Raw genomic sequence first — 27,069 nt, 5'->3', positions numbered from 1 at the left:
TTTTTCCGCGTACAATAATGTAGGCCCAATACATCAAGGATACGTAGACGTTCGGATAGACATTTTAGGGGTTGAAAAGGTGCCCGAAGTAAGTTTTGTTTGAAAAAACTTAGTGTTTTTTCCATATTTTGACCAACGATTAGTCGTGTGTAAAGACTCCGAAACGTTAATATTTTATATAGAACCTGATATTTTTTCTGCGTACAATAATGTAGGCTCAATACATCAAGGATACGTAGATGCTCAGATAGTCATTTTAGGGGGTTGAAAAGGTACCCGAAGTAAGTTTTGTTTAAGGTTTAAGTGTTTTATTTTTTAAGATTTTGATTTAAGCGTGTTATTTTTTTATCAAGACATAACTTTATTTTGATTATAAATATAATTCTAAAAAATATAGGGAGAAAAACTAGTTGTAAAGTGGTCAAACTTTAGATGGTCATAACTTTGCGCCCGGACGTCCGATTTACGCGATTTTTTTTTTTTTGATTTTGGGTATTTTTCCGAGATCTATGAGGACAAACTGCTCGGTTGGGCTGAGCCGATTTTAAAAAAAAACACCTTTTATCCCATTCAATTTCAATTTTCCCCCAAATTGGCGTGAAATTTTCAGTTTTATTTACTTATAATATGATGATACGCAATAGATTTCAACGTAAAAATCCCGGGGTAATGTAGCTGTGAATGTCAATTTCACTTCTGCGGTTTCAATTTTTGAAAATAAGGCTGACTAATTTTCTCGACATATAAAGTTGACTAAAATAACCTTACAGTCAAACACTAAATTTTTTCAAACAAAACTTACTTTGGGTTCAGGAGGGCGGACTACAACTAGAAGGAGGAATGAAATAGATATAGCTCATGCTCGCATGACTAGAAAGTGTAGTACGTGCAAGCAAACAGGTCATAACAAGAATCGTTGTCCCGACAGAAATCAGTAGTTGTTGTTGCTTGTTGGTTTTTATGTTTTTTCTTAAGTTGTACGATCGTTGTTTCCTTATGTAATCTTCCAAGAATATATAACATGTCTTGTGTCGTTTAATAGTTAGTATGTAATTTAACATTTACTACTCAGTTAATGTGTGACGTTTATTTAACTTATGTTTTATTTTTTATTTATGTTCGCATATATAACACATATTTAATTATTGCATGTGTTAAAATATTTATTTCAGTTAATCACTGAAATTAACTATATGCTTTAAAAATTAAAAAAATCAATAATTTTTTTTTTATTAAAAACACAGCCGAATATGATTTAAATAGAGGCAACGTCTTACAAACTATTTTGTAAAACGTTGGGGAGAAAAATATATATTAATGGTATAACGTGGACTGATCCACGTTATACAAATAATTTTGTATAATGTGGATCAGTCCACGTTATACCTTTTAATTTTTTATTTTTATTTTTTCTGTGATCATCTGACAGTGTAAAAAAAAAATTGGGGTATAACGTGGACTGCTCCACGTTATACCCGTTTTGGTATGTAACTAAAAAGGCTACCCTTTTGGTTTATACCGTGTATTTTTATACCCTTTAGGCTCCGGACTCGTTAAGTTGGGTGGGTTGAGTTATGACCCAACGTTTAGCCCATCTTGAACCAATCCACCTTAGCCCAATTGAGCTTTGGGCAGGGTTGGGCATTGACGTTACGTATCTATTGATTCAACCCATCTTGACTTGCCTAACATTAGCCTACACGGCCCATTTGCCACCCTTAGATTTAGGCAGCGAGTGTATTTCACTACCTCTTAACACTTTTGTTTTCTATGTCACGTCAGTACTTAGGGCTCGTATGGTTGGGGAACAAGTTATCCCGGAATAACTAATCCTGGGATTAGTTAACTCGGGATTGTTATTCCACCTTTTTTGTGGGATAAAATAACATTCTAATATCGGGATAACTAATTCCGGGATTAGTTATCCTGTGATTTTATCCCAACCAAACGTGGGATAAGATGAAACTAAATTTTTATCACAAAATTATTTTTGCTTATCCATTATACCAAACGACCCCTTAGATTTGTGTTTATTACAATTTAAAATAATTCTGGAGGATAATAGAACCCATAAAGAAAAGGCGTGTCCTGTAACTTCGAGTATATTTGAGGAGTACTTATGTCTTGTCCCTTTTGTTTGAGTAGTAAAGAGAAATCTTTGACTCTTTTTCCGAAGGAAAATTAAATGAGATAAAAAAATTCAGTTTACATTGCATTCGTGCACACAAGTGTATATACTATGAACATTGGATTTCTGATATTTTGTTTGCGATATGGCCAAGTCAAGCATCAAAGCTGACTTGTCTTGTACTCCACTTTAGTGGTCCTTTATCCTCAAGTAAACGACATTATTGTTGAGGCACAAATAACAATAGTCAATATCTCCAAAATACCAACAACAAAAGAAATGGAATAATACTTATTTCCACAAAAGAAATTTAAAAAATGACATTACATCTTGTTTAATTTTTTTGGTCTCTTTCTGGAATTGAGAAATTTTGGCCCTGTTAAATTCATTTGTCTAATTTTATCCCTATTCTTACAGAAAAAAATCTCGTCTTTATTCTTGATTTGAATAGATATTAAGGTAAATTTAAATCATTATCAAAAGTTTAAGAGTGAATTCAGATTTCTGAAAAAATTGAACATATAAAGTTCACTCATTTGATGTGAAGCACTATTAGACTATAAGAGCAAATATGAAACGACTTACTAAACCACAAGGGTAAATACGAAATAATTTGCTAATGGTAAGAGTATTTATGAACCAAAAGTCTAACTGAGAATGAAGTACGTAATTTCGGATAATATCACGACATATTTTAACTATTTTCCCTTATTAAATAACTTTTTTCTGTCTCAATTTATGTGGCACAGTTTAGATTTCGAGAGCCAAAAGATTAATTTTGACAATGAATTCAGGTTAATAGAATCTTCAAATTTTTTGAAATAAAATTTACATATTTAAAAATTAGTAAAAAGTATTCTACTATATATCACAATGATTGTCAATTTAAAAGATATATGAAACAATCATAAAAAGACTTGTTTGAATCTCGAAATTCAAAATGTATCATGTAAATTAGACGAAAGGGAGTGTGTCAAAAGACATATACTTTACTACTCCCTCAAGATAAAAAAAAGAGTCAACTTAGTCATTTGCACACCCCTTAAGAAAATACTAATTTCTCGATAAAAATAGATAATTTGACTAAGTTACCCCTAATTAAATAAGTATTGGAATTTGATGAGTAACACTTAATAGAGACAAATCTGAAAAAAAAAAAGATTAATTCTTTCTTGATTTAATAAGCCAAAAAAAAAAAAAAACTAAGTGAATACTTTTTCTGATCCGGAGGGAGTAATCAATTTTAATTAATTTTAAGTACCGGAGTATTAAAAAGTGCTTGTGTGGGAAGACACTCCCAATCCAAATATTCTTATAAAATAAAAATAAAAATAAAAATAAAAATAAAAATAAAAAGCCGCTTTTTACTCCAAATGCAACTGAAAATTTCTCTTTGCAAAACCCCAAATCCCCCTTTTTAAGTTTTAATTAATAACCTTTTCTCCATCATCCTTTATATCATACGGTTCAGTCCTTCATTAATATCTCTCTTTGTATTTCTTTTGTCTTCAATGTAAGTATTATTAGCTATTTACTCTATCATTCATGTTCCTTTTTTTTTTTGTACTCCAATGGGTTTATTAAATTGGGTTTCACGTAAATCTAGCTTCTTTTTTTTTTTTTTTTGTATTATGTTCATCAACAGTGAGCAGGATACTGGAAATTTATGATTTTTTTTTCTTAACTTCAATTTTTGTCGACAACCCAGTACTGTATTATTTTTGTATAATCAAAAAGTTATTGCTGAAGAAGGTTAATGAGTTCAGTAACTATTTTTATTTAATTTTATTTATTTTGTTGAGATCAGTGGCTGTATTAAATTGGGTGTCACGTATTTCTAGCCAAAAAAAAAAATTATTTTGATTTTGATTATTATTTTCTTCTTAATTTCATTTTTATTCTGACAACCTAGTACTGTTTTATTGTTGTATAATCAAAAAGTTATTGTGAAGAAGCTTAATAAGTTTAGTCTCTATTTTTTTTTTAAAAATTACTGTTGTTGAGATCAATGGCTTTATTAAATTGGGTGTAATTTAATTCTAGCAAATTTTTATTTTTTTTATTTTTTATTTTTCTTTGATTATGTTCATCACAGTACAGTTTTATTTTTGTATAATTATCAAAAAGTTATCGCTGAAGCTTTATGAGTTTATAATCATCAGACGTGGAGTCAAGATTTCAACTTTATGGGTTCTGTATTTTAGAATGACGACTTCAAGTGCTAATAACTGAGTTGTGAATCTAATATTTGTACATATTTAATGAATTTATTAGCACAAATACACTGTTTGAGCAAAAGTTACTAGGTTTGGCCGAACTCGTATCTGGGATTCTGGCTTTGTCCCTGCTAATCATATAATTGTCTATGACCTGGTCTAGTTGTCTGTGACCAACGTTGGAATGGTTTATCTATTCATCAAATTAGTCTAATTTTTATAGTGTTAGTGTATTTGTTGTTTTCTTTTCCATTTTGTTTATGATGTTGAGGGATTGTACGGTTCACTGGGCGCAATGGTATAAGTAGGCGTTTGGCCATAGAAACCAAAAACTTTTTCACTTTTTTTGGAATTTTGGAGTTGGAGTTGGAGTTGGCCATAGTTTTTGAAATTGTATTTTTTGGTTGAAATGTACTTGTTTTGGTTGTGAAAAAAGTGAAAAACAAGTTTTTCTTGTTTTTCAAATTCCAAATACAACTTGAAGTTGTATTTGGAATTTTCATGGCCAAACACTAATTTTTGAAAAAAGTGAAAAAAATTCCGGAAAAAGTGAATAATTCTTATGGCCAAACGGGTAAATGTTGCAGAAAGAATAAAGAAGAAAAAAGTGCCCTGCGACGTTCACTTGTGCAGACGGAGTATTTGTGTCTTTGTCCCCCAATATTTTAAGTATTATTTAGTAGAGCAAAATTATTTGAATCCCTTAAGTAAATACTTTATATGTAATTCATGTTCTGGTATCACTTCCATAAAGGTCAGTGAATCAGTGTTAACTGAGTGTAGTGCATAACTTGATTGTGATTCGCGACTTGATGGAACTAGACTGAAATTCTCCAATTACAAATTCACCAGTACCATAGGATAAGTGTCCAATTCCCGATTAACCAGGATATTGTGTGCCAATCAGTCGGGATAACCAATTGTGTATTTAGCACATTATAATGAAGACAACTCATTTTGATTTTAGCATTTCCCTTTGAAGATTCTTTTTTTTCCTTTTGATGTTTGTTAATTATTATATCTTCCTTGGCCTTTTGGCTAAGATCAAGTGTAGTATCATATCTTATCCGTTTAATAATAGTACATCTAGTTTTATATTTTATGTCTTTCTGATGCAGATTGATGATCGTCTACGTGGTGGTTAATATCAGATAGAAATCATTACCCATTTAGCTTTGAACTTCAGCTTTATACATCTCTAAAACTTATTCCTAATCCCTGTCCATGGCCACTGTTTCCCCTTTCCCCCCACAATTTCAGCACCCAAATACTAGTCCAAAGTTTTTGCCACCAATGCTTCAACCTTACTTAGAGCAAGTAGAAGAAGAACACAAACAACAGCTTCAGCCACAGCAAGCTGCTGTTGAACAGGTAGATAATGATCCTAAGCAAAGTCACCTTAATTCATCCCCTAGCAATGGCTTCATCAATAAATCAATCTCGACTCTGTACCGCATTTCCTTCAATCAAAATGGTAGCTGTTTTGCCATTGGCACCGATTGTGGCATTAGTGTCTATAGCTGTGACCCTTTCTGTGAGATGTTCCGGCGATACTTTGATAATGGAGGTGGTATTGGAATTGTTGAGATGCTCTTCAGAAGCAATATACTAGTCTTTGTTGGAAATGGAGATAACCCACAATATCCTCGAAACAAGGTCATAATTTGGGATGACCATCAGAGCCGCTGCATCGGTGAGCTCTGTTTCAGGTCGGCTGTGCGCAGTGTGCGGCTTCGACGGGACTGCATTGTAGTTATACTTGAGCAGAAGGTATATATATATAATTTTGCTGATGTGAAGCTCGTCCACCAGATTGAGACAATTTCAAACCCAAAGGGACTCTGTGAAATTTCACAAAAGGCTGGATCACCAGTGCTGGTGTGCCCTGGGTTGCAAAATGGTGAAGTTCGGGTTGAGCATTTCACATCAAAAAGGACTAGGTTTATTTTTGCACATGATTCTAGGATTGCGTCTTTTGCTCTTAGTCATGAGGGGCATGTGCTGGCAACAGCAAGTATCAAGGGTACTCTTATCCGGATTTTCAACACACAGGATGGTACATTGTTGCAGGAGGTAAGATTTTGAATGTTGTTTAGTTCAGTCCGGATATTTCATATTCTTTTATTACAAAGCTTTTGTAAGTAATAGTAAGCAATTTCATATTTTTCTGTTACACCAAAGTATGAATAATTCGTAGCTTTTAGACTGCAAAAACGGACCTCGTCCTTGATCAAAAGTCAAAACAACGTTGCTTTGATGTCATTTGCTTATGCTAAACATGGATAGCTTAATGACGTTGTTGTTTTGAAATTCCTTGACTTCTGCTGCTACTCTCAAGTAAACTGTCCCTATAAACCATTTTCTAATGTCTCAAAATTACCTATTGAGTCTTTACTCTGTGTTCCCTTCCCCTTGATCCATGACTCAGAAAGTCTTAGCATGCATTTGGTACTCAGTGTCCACTCCTTGCTTGCCTCTGCCTTCATATTAACCTTCGATTATGAACAGATTGTAATTTTCTTTTGATAACCGTGGTTTCCGAGCCAACTTGCGTGCATCTCGACTAATTCCACAGGGTGGCTGCTACCTCCCACCAGTACATGTACCGGGTAACTCTGTCCATCAAGGCTTTGACAGATGGGGAAGAAATCGCACAATGCTTGTGTGTCAGCTGAGATTTGAACTTGAGACCTCATGATTCTCAACCCACTTCATTCTCAACCCACTTCATTGTCCATTAGGCCCCACCCTTGTGTGACAACAAATTGTAATTTATTAAAACTGAATATAGGAGTTTCTTCTTCTATATAAATCATCATTCATTTGTGCCTTTGGCTTGGAACATTCCTTGTCGACCTCCGTTTGGGTCAAATATGGATATTGCATGAACAATTCTAGAACGAAGGAAAGCTAGACGTTTCTGCATCAACTTTTTTTTTTTTTTTTTTTTTTTTATCTTGAAGAGGAATTAGAGTTAAAGAAAATAATGTTGTTAATTTTTGCCAATTCCTTTTATCTTCTTTCTATTTTTCATATTTCCAATAATTACAAGTGTCCTTTCTATTTTAGACACATCGGATATAGATTGTAACTTTTGATGGTTTGCTTTTTCTACTTTGCCTGCTTAGAGATCTACGTAATCCATACATACAGACGTGATTGAGTCTTTTAACTTTCCTTAGTACCAATTAAACTGTATTTTTGAAATATCTAGTTTTGGCAAATCACATGGCATGTATGATACAGGTAAGGAGAGGTGCTGATAGAGCAGAAATTCACAGTATTTCATTCTCTCCGACTGCTCAGTGGCTAGCAGTCTCTAGTGACAAAGGCACTGTTCATGTTTTTAGGCTCAAGGTCAATCTGGGGAATCAAGATAAGACAAAAAATTCTCCTAATTTTCGTGTTACTTTGGCTGCATCAAGTTCACCACTCTCCTTCATCAAAGGTATGGTTCCCTTCTGATACACATTTAACGTTTTCTGATCTCTCTCTCTCTCTCTCTCTCTCTGTTGCAAACAGTCATGTGGAATTCTTCCGTGGGTGTGTTTTGTATGGAGGAAAACATTTTCCAATTTTGTCATGTTTGGCTGATCAAAATTTTTGGAAAACATTTTCTCTAGGAAAACAAGTTCCTTAAAAATAAAGAAAATGACTTCCCTAGTGAAAGCAGGGAAAATAAGTTCCGTAGTGGCATTCTACATTGATTGTCTCCTCCCCACCCTCTAACCCCCGTATTCCCCATCCCCACCACCCCCGCACCTCTACCCCCATGCCATCCCCCATAGTGTTTGCCTAGATTATATACAAAGTTTTGGGACAAAGTTTTTGCTTACTTACCAAACACCAGAAAATAAATAAGAAACCCACTTATTTCCTGGGAAAACAATTTCCTTCATACAAAACACACCATAAGCTATTCGACCTTTGATCTGGATGCCTTATGTGTTTTGTTCAACATTAGGGATGGATGTCCTGGACCATGACTTTATAGAAAAAAGTATGGCGAGTTATCACATGCAAATACAAATATCTTCGAATGATAGTTAACAGCAGTGGACTTGTTTTCAGCTGACAAATGCTCCCGAGCGGTTAGCACAGACTGCAACAGCCTACTTGCTAAATATCTCTCCATGAGATCCCCAACTTAATCTTCCCTTATCACACTTCATTCTTGACCAATTGGCCTAAGAACTAGTCAGCTTTAAGTAAACTCTGATCCCACATTAGGCACTTGCATTTTTTACACTTATAAAGTCTAATTGCCAAAAGGACAACTGAGGTTGTCACCTTGCTGTATCTAAATTATCCTTGCTTTTAAAAAGCCATAGTTTTTTTTTTTTTTGGACAAGGTAACAGACTGTATAATAAATCATCAGCACAAAGTGCTGGTATCCAAAAATTTACAGCATTGAATTTACATCCAAAAGAGTAAAAACAAGATTGTCTCTAACTCGTTGTCAGTTCATTTATTGCCTAAGCTTTTATCTAATGCCATCTACCGTGAGTCTCTAACTCGTTGTCAGTTCATTTATTGCCTAAGCTTTTATCTAATGCCATCTACCGTTTTTGGCCTCTAACATCGTTATGGCTTGGAAGCAGATAAAGCATATGATTCAAGAAAGTGTAAATAAATGGCTGGGGGAAAGCAAACTCATGATTTACTAATTTATTTCCATGTATTTTTTTTTTTTTCAGATTTCGTGTTGTACAATTATGCAGTAGCACTAACAACTTTGTTCTTTTTCTTCCCCTCTTTCATATTGTCTTTTCACTTAAAAGGCTTTCAATTTGGGTTCCCTCTAGATTAGATTCTCTCTTATTTTGTTCATTGTGAATATTAGTTCACTCGTTCCTCATTAACATTCCCCTTCCCTCATATATCTAATGAAACTATATCCTAACAGCATGCAAGTGAATTTTTCAATTATCAGGAGTTCTCTAAATTCTGCATTATTCTACTCATGCGCACCTCATAAGAGAATTGGGATATCACTACTATAAAGACCTTACCCCCCTGAACTTTCCTGCACAAAAGCGTTTGCCTTCTTGGTCTATTTATTGTGGCCACAGATGAATATTTCTAACCTCAAGGTGGAGTTAATACTCGTTAAACTGTAGCTTTTGCTAGTACAGTAGTATTATTTGTAACTTATTTAAACACCCACATCGACAGTTAAATAGATTTAACTTCCATGCATCTGGAGACTAATAATGAAGGATCTGTGTTAGTGCACAAGTTTTGCCTGACAAATTTTGCTTTATTTGGGTGTAACGAATTAACATCACTTGTTTTTCTCTGATAAATTGGAGGATCATGGGAGTACTTAACTCGTTGTAATAGGGCTGTTTAAAATCGAAAAGGATTTATCTTTGACTGTGGTGACCCACATGCATCAACCAACTACACCTTAATCACAAATTAGCTGGGGCTGGATTTTCATAACAATTTTTTTTCCGTTGGTGGTCAACCAAGCGCAACCCCCCTCTTTTATCGGACTTAAGATCGGTTATGCCGTACACCTTGATTCACTTGCATACTCAAAAAAAATTGCTTCTATTACTTTTCTCAGGCTCTGAATTTGGGTTTCATTTTGGCAGGAGTACTTCCAAAGTATTTTAGCTCAGAGTGGTCTGTGGCTCAATTCAGATTGCCTGGAGATTCTGAGTACATTGTTACTTTTGGTCACGAAAAGAATACATTGTTAATTCTTGGCTTGGATGGAAGGTAGGTCCACTTTTTTGAGAATTTTTTGATCCATATTACTTAATCTTTCTTGTAGTACATACGAATACCTTTACTTCGAAAAAGGTCTATGTTGGAGGACAGAGAGAGTTAAGCACAGACCTTGCATTCTCTCTACTATGCTTTCCTTGTTTTGACAGATGAAATTGACAAAATATTGTGCGACATGTCACAGAGTAAAGAATTTTAACTTTCCTGTGTATGGATATATACATAGTGTACTATTAGCAGTGTTTATGTATAAAACAGTTTAGCCTGACGATATGTAAAAAGTGGCCATAGCATGAGCTTCTTAGTTTACTAGTTTAGCCTGACGATACGTAAAAAGTGGCCATAGCATGAGCTTCTTAGTTTACTACTTAAGGAGTAAAGAGAAATGCTAATATGCTGGTTCACCATCAATTTTTTTGGGTGAAGAAAGATAAATTCAATTCATCCACAGAGACTTGAAACCAAAAATTAGAACCCACAAAAAAGGGCTGCAAAAATACCAACTAGCTGAAGAATAAGTGTTATTTAATTAAGAAGTAATATGGTCTTCCTGCACCCAAGGGTGTGGTGGCCGAGTGGTCAATGAAGTGGGTTGAGAACCATGAGATCTTAGGTTTAATTCCCCACGGATGCAAAGACCTAGTTGGTTTCTTCCCATCTATCCAGGCCTTGGTGGATAGAGTTGTCCAGTACCTGTGCTGGTGGGAGGTATCAGGTACCTGTGGAATTAGTTAGAGGTACATGCAAGCTGGCCCGGACACCACACTCATTAAAAAAATGGTCTTCCTTACTTATATGTGACTGTTACTTGTTCCACTATTATAACGGTTTTCTCAATGTAAGATTTTTGGCGTGTGTGATTGACCGTTTAACTTTTCCCTTCGTTTGCTGGAGTATCTCTCCCCCACATAAACACTTGCTAATGCATATGCACAGAAATTTACTTCTCTTTCAACTGTTAATTTGGTTTTTCCAATTTATGGTTTGAGCGCGTTTTAATGACTTTTTAAACATTTCTCAATTTGGCTTATGTTTCGCTCCTGCTTACCTACATTTACTTCTCTTGGTAAGATTCACTTGGTCAAATTATTGATATGTGATCAATTTGTCACGCAGCTTTATTAGATGCAAGTTTGACCCAGCCTCTGGCAAAGAGATGACTCAGTTGGAGATTCACAACTTTCTCAAGTCTGACAAGGCCTCGTAATGGAACGTGGGATCGTCCTTTCTGTGTGCAAGGGTAGTATTTGGTTCCCTTAGTTGCACCTGCTTTCCTAATCGTGGTATACACTATTGTAAATATCATATATATAGCTATTTAACGTGGTAAATTGGTAGCTATAACCAACAATTTTGAACTACTTGATGTAAAGAACGTCGACTTATTATAGTATTCTAAAAAAAATGTAAGATATGTAGTGGAGTTTAGAACCACAACTGTCACTAGTAAGAAATTGTGTGGTTTTCTTTTTGAAAAGTTCTTTGTTGCTCAAGTTTGCTCCATTTTACCTTATTTCTGCTATGGGCAAAGGCATTTGATGAATTTTCTTCACTTTTTAGAAAACTTAGTTATGGGCTGATTCTGATTTTAGTACCCATGAACACACCGTGCACTGATCACTTTTCGATTATGTCTTTGAAAAATAGCCACTGTAATTGGAGTTCCACATATGAAATTTGAAACTATATGATGGTGGCTATTTCTCAATTACAGGGGCTATTTGTGAAATTTACACATCACCCATGTTTGGATTTTCTAAAATGAGCTGTTGCAGTAGGGAATGCTTTACCCCTTGGGAGGTTTACACGACACGAATTCCTTAATGGGTCTATACGGTGCCAAAAGAATTAATCGGGTCTGTGATCTTCAGATATCGGATAGTTAAACTGGAAAATATAAGTATCTTCCTAGAGGTTTGGACTAACTTCTTTCTCTAAGGGGGATTTGGCATGGTGTGGTAATTCTCAGACTTAATTGACATATATTAGTCAAGCTTTAATATTTAGTTGGCACAAAATGGCCATTAATTGTACCACATGACCCATAAACTAGCCCCCACATATTTGTTTCCCATTTTCTCTCTCACAACTTCCTCCTCTCTCTTATTCACCCACCTAAAATCTCTCCAATGTTTTTTTCTCTCTCTCTCTTATTTCTTCCATCTCTCCATTACTGTGTATATCTCATCCATTTTTTCACTCTTTTTCCTTCCTTCCATCTTCTTAAATTTCTCCGATCAAAATCGAAAATCTATCATGATATATTGTGAAGTACTATGTATGCATTTTGAGAATTCGTCGGAGAAGAAGAGCACCATGCATACATTTTGATGCGTATATTATGAAGTACCATGTATACATACTGATATATACTATGAAGTATCATGTATACATTCTGACACATATTGTGAAGTACCATGCTGAAACACCATGTATACATTCTAAGAATTGGATATAGACAAACTTTCTGATATGTGAAGACATCTTCAGTTATGTATACAAATGATAAGAATGTATACAATGTAGCACATACATAGAGTTAGCCAAAATATTCCTAATTAAAATTTTAATATACCATAATTACTTTATAAATATTTAATGTATGTTACTATAAATCAGATGTATTTTTGCCTATTCTGCAAAAATATGCTGGGAATATTTGCCAAATAAACACAAACGCATATACACACACACAAATATTATTATACTATTAAACAATGTATATTTATTATGTATAAAAAAGGATACAAATATGATATCAAACTATGCATTAAATATGCAAAATTATAACCTTTTAAGGTTTAAAGTAAAAAATAATTTTTTTCTTGATGTATTTTGACCGTAGAATATAGACGTTATATTAGATATAATATATGGAAGATGAAGAAAGTCTTCAGCGTTATAGAAGCTAATTTGACTAAAAAGTAGGAAGAAATCATTTTGAACTATTATTTGAATGGATTCTAGTCCAAGTAGACACCATTGATAAAAGGATTCTATTATGCAAAATTATGTTACTATTAATTAGGGGAAGAATTCTATTGATTATAGAGAAAAGAATATTTTGCTTAGCTTGATTTTAGAGGTTGAATATAAATTTGGCTCCATAATGTCATTATTTTTAGGACTACTTTTGCTAAAACATTTGGGGTCAAAAATATGCCAATTTTATGTAGGACTTGTACCATTGCGTCAATTCCCCCTCTAAGGTCACGAAAGTTTTGGATTTTATGATGCAAATATTTCATTTTTCACTTATTGAGCTTAATTTTTATGAGCAAATGGTATAGGAATATAACTAAACACTAACTTGTAAAAGTTGTAAGCCTTGAAACAGGGGATTTTTTAGTATTGGTTTTGGACACCTGTTTTGCTCGGAAAGGAAAATTCTGTACAGCTTTTGGAGATAAATAAAGACTTGTCATGGCAATAGTCTCACTACTATTAATAATCAATGATTCTTTACATAAGTTCTTCAGCATTAAGCTTCATTTTATTCTTAATCATTGTGATAATGGGATTAAAAAATGTTAAAATTTATCTGATAAAAACATTAATTGTTTGTTATGTCACTGGTGAAGTGCTTGACAAGTAGTCTGCCAAGGATAAAATAGAGCTTCTAGATAGTCTTCTTGACAAAGACCTTTCATCTACTTTTTTGTCCAAACTAATTTGTGGACACTTCGACATCAAATACTTATGCATTTAACTAGGGGTGTCAAATAGGCAGGTTGGGTTGAAATTGACCCAAAAGTTACTTAGGCTGAAATGGGCTAAAATAGGCTAGGTCATGACCCGCCCAACTTAACCCTATTTTTTTTAAGGGTCTATTTTCTAGAAATACATTTTTTGCGAAAAATATTTTTTCTGAAAATATTTTTGTGGATTTTTCGTGGAAAATGTTTTCGAGAAAAACATTTTTTGTAAAAAATATTTTTTGTGAAAAATATTTTCCTTCATATCAAACACACCACAAATTTATAAGATACATGATATAAGAACTGTGTATACATAAAAAAAACGAAAAAGGGTCAAAATTACCCCTGAACTTTGAAAAATAGTTCATCCATACCCTTCGTTATACTTTAGGGCCAATTATACCCTTACAGTTATACTATGGGGTCAATTATACCCTTATGTCTAACTGCTGCCACGTGGCATCATCCCAGCCCTTCAAAATTATTTTACCCTCAAATAATTTTTTACCCACTAAAATAACTCAACCCGACCTGAATTTTTTTTCCAGCAAAAATAATACGGATAATTTTTCCAACAAAATAAAATAAAAATAATTCCGTATTATTTTTGCTGGAAAAAAAAATTCGGGTCGGGTTGAGTTATTTTAGTGGGTAAAAAATTATTTGAGGGTAAAATAATTTTGAAGGACTGGGATGATGACACGTGGCAACAGTTAGACATAAGGGTATAATTGACCCCATAGTATAACTGTAAGGGTATAATTGGCCCTAAAGTATAAAGAAGGGTATGAATAAACTATTTTTCAAAGTTCAGGGGTAATTTTGGCCCTTTTCCGTAAAAACATTAAGTAAATCTTAAGCAACAAATCCAAATCTAAGTAAATCTTAAAATTGGGCTAGAATTAGGCTTGTACTGGGTTAAGTTGGAGATCAATTTAAAATGAGTTATGTTTGGTTGGGCTAAACTCAGCCCAATATAAAATTATCTTGAGCCAAACCCATAAATTTTGAGCGGATTAAACGGGTCATCATCTTTTTGGCCACATTTGACACCCCTACCTTCCACCATTACAGATATAGGGTATCTCTGTCATCCAAAATTTAGACTGATGAGAAAAAGTATCACCAAAGGCTTTTATCCCTGTTGGAATCTAATCTTGAATTCTTATATAGTTATATTTTCACTCACTTCATTAATTGATTTCCACATTTTTTTTAGTTGATAGCCACACCCTTGGCTGCAACCTTCCAGGTTCCAACAAAGGCGGATGTAGCATCTAAACCACGGGTAGGGCTGTTCACGGTTTTGGTTAAAATCAAAACCAAACCGAATAAAAAAATCGACATTTGGTTTGGTTTGGTTTGATTTAGTTTTAAATTTTAAAAACCGATAATATTTGGTTTGGTGATGGTTCTATTAAAAAATAACCGAATAAATAACTGAACCAAACCGATAAGTTATATACATAAATTTTATAATTATTTATATGTATAATATTAGTTTTCATAAATATTTTATACCTTTTAATCATTAATTTGATTTTTGGTCTACTTATTTCACATGATTGTTTAAGGCCATATTTTTAAGAATATGTCCAGGACCATGTTTTTAAGAATATGTTCAGGACCATGTTTTTAAGAATATGTCCAAGCCCATGTCTTTAAGTCTTTTAACTCTTTAAGTGTAAACCTACTAACAGAAGCTCACGTTAGAGTCTAATGTCTTTAACTTAAATTTTTAGTCTTTCTTTGTCAGCCATTTGATTTTAGGTTGTTTTTTTTTTTTCAAATTTATACCATTCTTTTTTCTTGTCTGAATGGGTCCTAAACTTCTAATATTTTTCATATGAAAAGGACAGAGGTTGTAGATTTGGAGGTTCCTATAGAAGATACTTCAGTAACATCAGCATTTGCTGCAACTCAAGCACATGGTAATGCCCTGATACTTCTTCCGTGGGTAATCCTCCTAAAAGCAGAAAAGAACAACTCCTTGTAGTCGAGACCCTAGCCTTGGGGATAATGATAGAAAAACATATGAAGTTTGGGATCATTACACAAAGTTTTTTTAATAAAATGGGAGAATTGAGGGCAAAATGCAAGTACTGCCCCAAAGTTTGGGATCATTACACAAAGTTTTTTTATTTAATATATTTTAATTTTAATTTTAGGTAGTCTTTATGTTTAATTAATATGTATGTTTGTAACAACAACTAAAAGCTCATATGCTCTACTTGATGACAAAAATGGTGCAACCACTACTATATTAGTTTTTAGCTCTATATGTAATAGTTTAGCAACTTTTGGTAACTTGAGTACTACACTATCACTAATAGTTAAAATGTTTCTATGATGTATGTTCTACCTTAAACTATAAATAAAAGTTATCGTTTGAACAAAAAAAAAAAAAAAGACATGTCTTTTTCAACTTTTTAATGTTTTACTGATAAGTCTCATGGTTGCTAGTCATAAACCAAAAAATCGAACCAAACCGACAATAACCAAATTGGTGGTTATTATTTTACTTAGTTTGGTTATGGTTTTAGACATTTAAAAACCGACTAAATTGGTTTGGCTATGGTTTTAATCAATAACCGACCCAAGCCGAACCATGAACACTCCTAACCACGGGTTCAGCTGAACAGTTTGAATATAATATTTTTGATACACCGTAGATATATATGTAAAATATCTTTAAAGTTATAGAAAATATTACATTTTATACTCATAATTTTGAAGGTATAAAGAGTCCAATGATAAAAAATTACAAATTAAATTCATCAAAATAAAAATTTTGAATCCGCTTTTGCCAGCTTCCAACTACTTTCTCAATGATTGTTTTTACCGTGTGAGAGGACAAAGTCTTCGTTAAATAACTACATATATAGTGCACCACCCGTATCTCTAATCTTTCTTGAATATTAGAATTCACGTGCATTACTTTTTAGAGTTGCACGAAATCCTAATTTATTGTTCGGAAACAATGGCTTGTATGACTTAACATAATTCTACAACCATAACAAAATGCAATAAATACAATGCATGATACCATCATGACATAACTGTTTACGTTATAATCCTGAAAAGTCTGTTTCAATATATATAACATAAAAATATAAAGTGGTTATATATAGACGTGTCAATACTAAGTACTAATATATAGGCTTGAAGTATAAGACAAGTAAAATACCAATCTTCTCGGAAACTAATTTTATCTTGTTACTTTCTCCTCCTGTCGTAAGGGGCGCCGCTTGAACCATAAACTAGAATTGGATGTCAAGAAAGTAGTAAACTAGTTTCAAAATGAAATGGATACAATGCATGATTGGATCATGACAATATAATAAGGTGTCATATATACTAGTAAAATATTTATATGCGTTTAGTTAATTATATATAATCAAGATAAGTCTGTATCAGTACTGTTTACATACAACGTAAAAATATAAGTTAGGTTATATATATGGATGTGACCAAAGACTATTATATACTTAGAATTGAAGTATAAGACAAGTAAAATACTAATCCTCTAGGAAACTAATCTTGTTATTTTCTCCTAGAAATATCGTCTAGGGTTCGAAATGAACCATAGACTAGGATTGGATGTCAAATGTCAAGAAGTAATAGACTAGTTTCAAAATGCATTAATTAACGGATACATTGCATAATTGGATCATGACAATATAATAAGATGTCATATATACTAGTAAAACACTTATACGCGTTAACATTATAATCTTGATAAGCATATACTGCCGTTACATGTATAACATAAAAATATAAGTTGATTATATATGAGCGTCTCAATGCTAAATACATATGTAGCGTTGAAGTGTAAGCCAAGTAAAAATTAAAAACTAATCTTGTTATTTTCTTCTCCAAATTATGGTCGTTTGCGCAAAATGAACCGTAAACAAAGATTAAATGTCAAGAAAGTAGTAAACAAACATTAGTACATGAATCTATTGGGATCGATGATCAACTTTCTACATGGCTTGTAAGTTTTAACTCATGACACTTTTGCTTTGCTAATGAATGAATAAGAATCATATTGTTTCGATGTAAACAAAAAGGTGGCAGTATATGTACACTTATTAATTATTGTCTTGTGTGATACTAATAACTCTGACTACATATTGTCATGTTGACATCCATACTTTTAATTTTTGGTAGAAATTACTGATGAAATTGATTAGGTCCATGATAAACTTTCCCGACGTAGAATGCTTCAATTAAAAAACGTTACGTGACAAAGAATATTCTTCGTAATTGTAATGTTCCCTAAGTCAAAATTATGACCAGAAAAAGGGCCAAAAAGATATTGACACATTGATTGAACCTAGTTACTTAACTAAAAAAATCATTTACGTTTAGAAAAAGGTAACACATTTGGACGCTGGACAAAAATAATTACACATCAGTTAGCCAAATATAAAAAATATACACTAGTTATTTATAAACTATGTATATTATATGTATATATTAATATATACACACACAAAAATTAAACACGTTTGCCAGCTCTTATACATTGTTGAAATCCTTTAGTTTAGAGAAAATAAGTGATGTTTTGAAATTAAACATTAAGTTTGGTGCAAATAATAATATGGATATAAAGAGTTTCATATTTACAGTTTATAGATGGATCCTTTGCTAATATAAACATACACGTAATATATGTTACCCCTTTTTTTAAGGGCAACTTACATAAATGACTACATTTTGAGGTTTTTTTGTTAGGCGTAGCTACACTTTAGCTAATTACATTTTGTTGCTACAGTAGATTGTATTCACGTGCTACACTAGATTGTATTCAAAATTCGGCTGAGTCAGATTTTGCTGTATTCAAGTTCAGATTCAACAATTTTTTTTCCCACTGTATTCATGAAATGACTATCTGTATTCATAAACGGGCTCGCTTGTATTCATGAATACAATAGATACACCAAAAATTAACAAATACACCAAAAAAAAAAATGAATACAATCTAAAAATTTAACAAAAAAAAAAAGCTCAAAAAAAGTGAATACAATTGCCATATTGTGAATACAACAACACCAACCACTAGTTCCAGCCAGATCTGTCAATGATTTCCGGCCAGATCTGCCGGAAATTTCACAACAACAACAACAACAGCCCTTATGCTAACAAATACACCCTAAAAAAATGAATACAATCTAAAAATTTAACAAAAAAGCTCAAAAAAGTGAATACAATCGCCATATTCGTGAATATAACACCACCAACCAGCAGTTCCGGCCAGATCTGCTGGAAATTTCACAACAACAACACCAACAGTTCGCCCACTAGTTCCAGCCAGATCTGCCGGAAAATTTCACAACAACAACAACAACAGTTAGCCGGAGAAGAGGACTCTTAGCTCAGATCTGTGGTGGTTGTGGTAGAAGAAACTCAGATCGTTGCAGATGACGGAGGGAGTAGAAGGAGAAGGGAACTGGAGCAGCGGTGTATTGTTGTTGGTTGGTGGCCGGAGCTCGTTCGCTGGAGCTCCGGCGGCGGTCCGTCGAGAGAAGAAGTAGTTAACCCCCCAAAAATTTATAAATAATAATAATAAAGTATTCTACTTTAAATATATATATATATATATATATATATATATATATATATATATATATATATATATATATATATATATATATAGCTATTAATTGTATTTAACATATTACTCTTAGCTATAGGATGTAATTAATCTAAACTATAGCTACTAAATATAAATATGTACTAGAGTTAGTTATGCCATGTAGATTTCCCTTTTTTTTAATTTGAGGTGAAAACTAATTATTGGATTTATGCTAAAAGTTAAGGGGATTTTATATTGTATAGCTGTCCACCAAAACAATAGCAATTAATATGTAACTTTTGTTTATAACATATGTAATATACATAGTTTATACATCACATTATATATTTCTTGTATATTAACTAGCGGCAGAGCAGCCGAACATATCAAAAGCCCAAAAGTTAATGCAGGTTTACTTGATGATAGTAAGTCTGGAGATTGTATTCGAACATCTCAATTAGTACTATATACTCCTTCTGTTTCAATTTATGTGAACCTTTTCAAATTACGAGGGTTAAACTTTATAACTTTGACCTTAAATTTTGACATAGTTTTTTAAGTTTGTAAAAATAAAATTTATATATTTAGAAACTACATTAAAAGTACTATAAGTCATAATAATTTATAATTAAGATAATTTAGAAAAAGTGTAAGGAAATTGTGGTCAAAGAACCACCTCGTAAACTTCCCAAATAGTAAAAGGTTTACATAAATTGAAACAGAGGGAGTATCTCTTACACTATAATAAGCCAAAAAAATAAAAAATAAAAATCCACTAAACGTTTTAACCATATTTAGTCCCAAACAAGTTGGGATCAACAACAATATGAATCTTCACTGTCATATTTTTCTAAAGCTCAACTCATGTTGTTATTATTATTAAAAGTTTTCTGTATTTTTACTAGCATATAAATCTATAATAAGGTCAAAAAACTCCCAGGAAAAGCAATATGTCCAAAATCAATGTACTAACAAGACTAAATACTATTCTCTACTAGTAGATATCGCATATATGAATCTTATTCTTTCATTGTGTTTTGTGTCTTATCTTTAGCCAAATTTGCATTGGTTCCAAACAAATTATACTTTTGAGATAGCTTTATTTCCATGTGATTTCAGGCCCACCTTGTTCCCTTTTAACATCTTCATTCACCATAGTTTCGCACATACGGATCGACCGGTACATATGTAGATTGACGCAGGACATGACCAAACCATCTCAAGCGATTGATCTTCTCTCATTTTATTCTCAATGCGTGCTACTTGCACCTTCTGATGAACGTAGTAATTTTAAATCTTATCTTATCTTGTATGACCGCACATCTATTTTAGTATTCACATTCTATAACCCTCATCTTGTGAATATGATGGATTTAACGGCCCAATATTCACTACCACATAACATTGTTGATCTTATAATTATTGAAGAATTTACGTTTCATCACTTTAATTGCTCCTAGCTAGTATACGAAGGACCAACCCACAAGTTTCTTAATTACCGAATAGAAAATGGCAGCTTTGATTTTATAGTCCACTCTACATGTTATTTAATTTTAATTATATGATCCTTTCGAAGAGATTTGTAAAAATAACATAGGAGATCTATAAATAAAACACATAAGATCTTTAATAGAGTCGTTTTTCGATTCAAATTGTTTGTCGCCAGTACAGGAGTTCATTTTCTCATTAAAATTTTCATTATTCGATGTATATATTTGATCAACCAAAACAAGGTTAATTAGTCTTATTAAATCAAAGATGTAAATTCATTTCAGCAACAAGTTTAATTTCTTTGGTTTATACTAAATTAATATAATTCATGGGCATTAAGTTAAACAAAAATATAAAAACAAAAAGTAAAACTAAGTACAGTGGCTTCTCATAAAACTAAGTACAGTGGCTTCTCATCTTAAATGTATAGAGAAACTGATAATCAAGGGATGAACTGAAAGATATATCTTTTCAGCATTAATGTGAAATTTAGTTCTATGAATAACATGGCTCTAGAGAATCTATGCGGATCAATATTCAGATTAGCATTGCAAGTTCTAAATTAATGAAAGAGTTGATACAAAATAATACAATGGATTTTGAGTATCTTTAGTTTGAACTAGTTAAGAGAAAATTAAACGAGGTAATTGAGTTTATTGAGTGTTTACAAAGTAATTGAAGATGTACGTACGGGCGAAATGACAAAGAAGATTATGTTGAAGATGATACTATGTAAGTACACTTGTCTGAAAGATGCACTCAAAGTAAATATATCGGGATTTTAACACTCTACAACAGCCCAATAAAGATCACAACAAAAGTAACTCTAATCTTTATTTTTACTGAGTTTTAGCCAGAATAATACATAGATGTAGCACTTATTATATATTGAGTATACACCAACGGGAGATAAAAATTGTTGGCAATATATACTCTACGAAACGATTTATCATATTGTTGCCATGTACTAAAATATTTTAACCGACAACACTATATAGTTGCTAGAAAAAGGTTACGAATTTTATACTTTCTTGTAGTGAGACCCCAAGAGATTATATATAGGTCCTTCGACATACGACGTCAAAGTGATTTTAGATCTATCTCCTTGTTTTCAATACCTCACTCACCATGATTTACATCATGAGCCGATGCATTTGGCTATTGACGCAAGACTTAACCGTATAATCTCAAGTGACCGTTTCTCATTTTATCCTCGATGAGGTTACTTGAACCTTTTTGCACATATAGCCATTGAAATCTTGTATAATTGCACATCCATTTTACTGTCCGCATCTCTATAACATTATCAATTCACATTAGTTAGATTTTTTTTAGCCAATTAGGGATGAAACAACCGTGTACCTCAAGACCCATAGTAGGTGAGAGCTTGTAATACACACGTTATCATTTCCTTCTTTCTTCCCACTTCTTTAAATTCTGAAGCAAGAAACACTTCCTCTTCCATCTCTCATCAAGAGCCCTCAAAACCTAAACTTCTAGCAAAGGTTTTAGCAAAAATATTATACAAATCCCATAATTCCATTTCCTCTAGACATGCAACCAAATTAAGAAAATTTATTATTTCTTGCAGCACAGAGCAAACAACAAACTTTATTAGCTAGTTAGGTTTTCCTCCTTTTTGGAAACTTATTTAGGTTTTGATCCATTCCGGATATACTTCTCAAATCCCTTAATTTTCATGTACCAACTTTTTCTAAAAGCTTACTCTTTTGGTTTTCTTACTAGTGTTTTATCTACATCTACAAATTTTAAGTTTTAGGGTTTCCTTTTATAAACAAACAAATATAATAAGTTGAGAATAGGATTTGAAAAAGAAATGGTTGATCAAGTGAGAGAAGAAACTCATGAGCTACCACCAGGGTTCAGATTTCATCCTACAGATGAAGAGCTTATAACATATTATCTAGTGAACAAGATAAAGGATGCTAATTTTACTGGAAGGGCTATTGCTGATGTTGATCTAAATAAATCTGAGCCATGGGATCTTCCAGGTATGTGTTGAAATTTGAAACCAAAAAATTGTATGTATTACTTTCTAGCATTTTTTTTGCATTGGCAATGAAATAGGGCTAGCTACTAGCTAGTCCAGGTATTCCAGAGGTAAACTCAAAATTTGAAATTTATGAGTTTGACTCAAAATTCAACCACATCTCATCTAAATTATGGGTTCGAAATATATTATGTGTACTTATTGATGGATCTTTTTAACATATATACAAGGTAGGTTTACAACAAAGTTATGAGTTCAGATGAAACCATATCTTATTTACTAGATCCATCCCTACATATCCGAAAGGAATATTCAACTGACCTTGCTTCGACATAAAATTATGCTAGCATGTAGCGAGGTAAAAATAGTTGTGTATGTATATGAATTATCGAATCTCCTTGATATAAGAAAAAAAGAAAAGGTTGGTTTATGTATAGTATATCTTTTATAATAAATTGTTGAATCTCCTTGATATAAGAAAAAGTTCTAGTGTATTGTTAAAGATTGCTCAAAATTTGCTCTATGTTGTATGTTTATCTTTATGAGAAATTTCTAGAGAAGTGATGCATATACATAAGAGAACAAGTTTTGGATCTTTCCCTCTACTTTACAGTTTTTGTTTTTATTTTCATTTTGGAAATATTATAACAAACGGGATACAAGTAATACTTTTTTTAACATATATATATTGTACTATTTTATAACTTTTATCACATCCTCTCAACAAACTTTGTTCTTGATCTGTTGTGCAACTAATGAGAGCAGCAAATTAAAACTGAAAAATAAAATAATTATAAGGTGTTTTCTTCTTCAAATTAAAACCAAAGTTAACAGCAAATTCTTGTACCACCGCGATTGAGCTTTCTTGATAAGTTATCAACGAACTCTCACGTTTCTCGTGGAATATATCATATGAATTGGCTAATCATCCTTTCAGTCTAGTTTGACCGTATAAAAGAATTCTTATATTATTAGGTCATTTAAAAGATATAGATATTTACACTACCTGAAATTTTCAACAGTTATCCCTTTTTCGGATAGTATGCACTTATTATACATGGAGTAGATAAATATTTTAGTTGCCTGGATAAAACACTTAACTTTCCTTAAAAAATGTCTACATGTAACATGAGTCATGAGGGGAGGAGAGAAAAATGCATGCATGGAGATTTTATCTGTCGGAGGTTCGAGAATCTATGAAACGACATCTAAGGCTGAGGTTACGAAGTAAAAGAAGTCCATTAACGAAAGAAATGGTGATCTCATCTTGCTTGCTGGAGAGAGGAAGCTTTCAGACCATAGTTTCCGGTCAAATATCGAGCGATCATTCAGCAATAAACACTAACTCAAAGCAACCAGAAATGAATACCTACCCTTTACGAGAATCCAAAATAATAAGTGAGATTTGTAATGTAAAAAATAAACCAAGTAACATGCTATAACATGTTAAAATAATGATAATAATAACTATATAAATTATATACTCCGTATAAGTTAAATTGATCATTTTAACTCTATTGTTTACATGTGAAAATTACAGGGAAGGCAAAAATGGGAGGAAAGGAATGGTATTTTTTCAGCCTTCGTGATAGAAAGTACCCAACTGGAGTAAGAACAAATCGAGCAACAAATGCTGGATACTGGAAAACTACTGGGAAAGACAAGGAGATATTCAATAGCAAAACAACAGAATTGGTTGGGATGAAAAAGACATTGGTTTTCTATAAAGGAAGAGCTCCTAGAGGAGAAAAATCCAATTGGGTGATGCATGAATATAGGGTTCGGTCCAAATCTTCTTATAGAACAACCAAGGTATGGCATTACATGTTCTCTTTTTAATTTTCTCTTGTATTTGTTTGAGTTTAACTTCTATGCACTGACGCCAGTGTAAAAAATATTTATACAATCAAGTCACTGTAATTAAATTTATATGATAAGCATTAACTGATAACCTGGTGAAAAATGTGACTGGTCTACTATCACAATTCACAAGTTAACTATATTGATGTAGAAAAAAGAATTATTTCAATTATATATAACATGAATCTATTCGATTAATTCCTTATTATTCAATTACATATACCTGTTCATGTTAATGTACATGTATTATCCCCCTTAAGTGTGAAACTTGAAACTTCAATTTGTTGTAGTTATTTTCTTGTGAAATTGAATTCCCTTTGGATCAAACAGTCACCTTAGTCATTTGAGTTTTTTTCAAGTTTACTGTTATGTGTGGTTTTGGATGATCTGTTTAAGGTGAATTTTTAAACCCCAGATGATAATATTTATACATTAAAAGTTCATCTTTTGTATAATGAAGATCAGAAAATTAAAAGTTTATTTGATTTAGCTACAGAGAACATAAAGAAAAACTTCCCTACATCGGGCTCTAAATTAAATGAATATTTTCTTAATTTAATTAACCGTATACATAATATCTCTGGTAAGAGTTAAATGTACATTCTGAATGACTTGCAGTATATACAAAGAATGTTTATACTATTAATGTGTCTTCATTTATTATAGCAGGTTATCTATCTTTCTTTTTCAAAACACTAATTCACTTATTATAAGTAGTTACATGTGCATTTAACTTTTCGATGAAGTGATAGTATAAAAATTAAGTTACACAATCAATATACAGAAGCTAAACTTGTTTGGTAACCAAGAAAATGAACTCGTTTGACATTCTATCATACTCGTTTCGTTGTATATGTGTCTTACTTTTTCATGTTACTAATTTCACGTACAATCACTTATCTTTGTTTACGTCATCTTTTAAATAACCTAATAGTGTAAAAATGCTTTTACATTGTCAGTGACTAGAAGTTAAATTCTTTTGCTAAACATGCTACTATATACTCCATTTTTGCAGCAAGACGAGTGGGTGGTTTGTCGAATTTTCCAGAAGAGTGCAGGATTGAAGAAGTACCCTATTAATAATCATTCAAGGGCAACACTGAATCCCTACTCTCTCAACATCACTCAAAATGCATCAATGTCCTCACATATGATGCAATTACCTCATGATCATCAAGGGTTCCAGTTTCCAATGGGAAGAGGTAATTACATGAGCCATGCAGAGATTCAAGAACTCAATAATAGGGTTATCTTTCAAAGTGGTTCATCAAATATGAACTTTCCAATACAACCCCAAATGAGTTACAGTATTGGAGGTAGTAGTAGTGGTGGTGGAGGAGGAGATAATAATTACTTCACTATTTCAGGCTTAAACTTGAATCTTGGTGGTGGTGCCACTTCGTCTCAGCCAGTTTTAAGGTCAATGCCACCACCACAAGTTATGAATCAACAAGAAGTGGCTTCTTCTATGATGGCTAATTGTGCAATTACAAGTGAGGCAGGTTATGGAGTTGAAATGAATAATGCAAATACTATGAATAGTGGTGTCATGGCCATGGACCATTGTGCTGATTTAGACAACTATTGGGCTACTTATTGATCAAGAAGGAGATGGTATACAAAAGTAACCACTTTTGTGGCCTTGTATTTCGAAGACTTTTCTTAAAATTAGATCAGTGATTCGAAGTTCAAAAGTGACTACCTGGTCTGAAGTTTGAGATTCAAAACTAATATTCATTTCAATGGTCTAGTTTTGAAAAAATGGCCAATTTCTAACTACAAGGCTGCAAAAGTGGTCACCTGATGAAAATAAGTTGGCTTTTAATTAGGATAGAAGATCCTAAAAGAGGATTAGTCAAGTAAGAATGTTAAATTATGTAGTTTGGCATTAGTGTAATATTTCTTCTACTTAGGAAACAAAATTAAGTTGTTATGTTTATTGAGGAGTGTTAATTAGTACTTTGTGGCAAAGCCAGTAGATTCTGAAAGAATGATTTTGTAGCTTAATTTATTGCATAATCTTTGTGTAATGAATTAAAAGTATAATAATTGAAATGGAAGAAATGGGAAAGGACATGATATCATGTTTTATACACAAAATAAGTGTAGCATCATTTTCTATTTTATACACAAACTAGCAAGAGATAAGCTATCAAATGAAGGTTAACGTTTTCTTTTTCTCTTGGACATCAATTGTAATCCCATATTAGAATCTTTCACTAGTATTTCTCAAATTTATTGTCACGACCCGGCTAAGGGCCGCGACGGGTACCCGTGCTAACCACCGAGCACCACTCGTGTTACTACTCCTTAGCCTCTTTGTCAATCGATTATCCACTTCATAGTTAAT

The 27,069-nt window shown here is 32.6% G+C and overlaps 2 protein-coding genes and 1 pseudogene across 2 annotated transcripts; all 3 read left to right on the top strand.

Annotated features, from left to right (window-relative positions):
- The first annotated feature begins 3,476 nt into the window (after positions 1–3,476).
- On the top strand, positions 3,477–11,574 carry LOC132609568 (autophagy-related protein 18a-like). The gene is made up of 5 exons (XM_060323616.1): positions 3,477–3,641; positions 5,463–6,417; positions 7,591–7,792; positions 9,946–10,072; positions 11,198–11,574. Exons 2-5 carry the CDS (start codon positions 5,569–5,571, stop codon positions 11,286–11,288), a joined length of 1,269 nt encoding a protein of 422 aa, XP_060179599.1. The 5' UTR covers positions 3,477–3,641; positions 5,463–5,568; the 3' UTR covers positions 11,289–11,574.
- On the top strand, positions 5,362–5,529 carry LOC132612373 (U2 spliceosomal RNA; annotated as a pseudogene).
- Positions 11,575–22,306: 10,732 nt separating the features above from the next.
- LOC132609566 (NAC domain-containing protein 20-like) lies at positions 22,307–26,802 on the top strand. The gene is made up of 3 exons (XM_060323615.1): positions 22,307–22,860; positions 24,400–24,671; positions 25,735–26,802. Exons 1-3 carry the CDS (start codon positions 22,686–22,688, stop codon positions 26,317–26,319), a joined length of 1,032 nt encoding a protein of 343 aa, XP_060179598.1. The 5' UTR covers positions 22,307–22,685; the 3' UTR covers positions 26,320–26,802.
- Positions 26,803–27,069: the final 267 nt, after the last annotated feature.

This window comes from Lycium barbarum, chromosome 9 (genome assembly GCF_019175385.1).
Source record: "Lycium barbarum isolate Lr01 chromosome 9, ASM1917538v2, whole genome shotgun sequence".
In the NCBI taxonomy this organism is placed as follows: domain Eukaryota; kingdom Viridiplantae; phylum Streptophyta; class Magnoliopsida; order Solanales; family Solanaceae; genus Lycium; species Lycium barbarum.
Note: the sequence above shows the minus strand (reverse complement) of the source record. Positions and strands in the feature narration are given on the sequence as shown.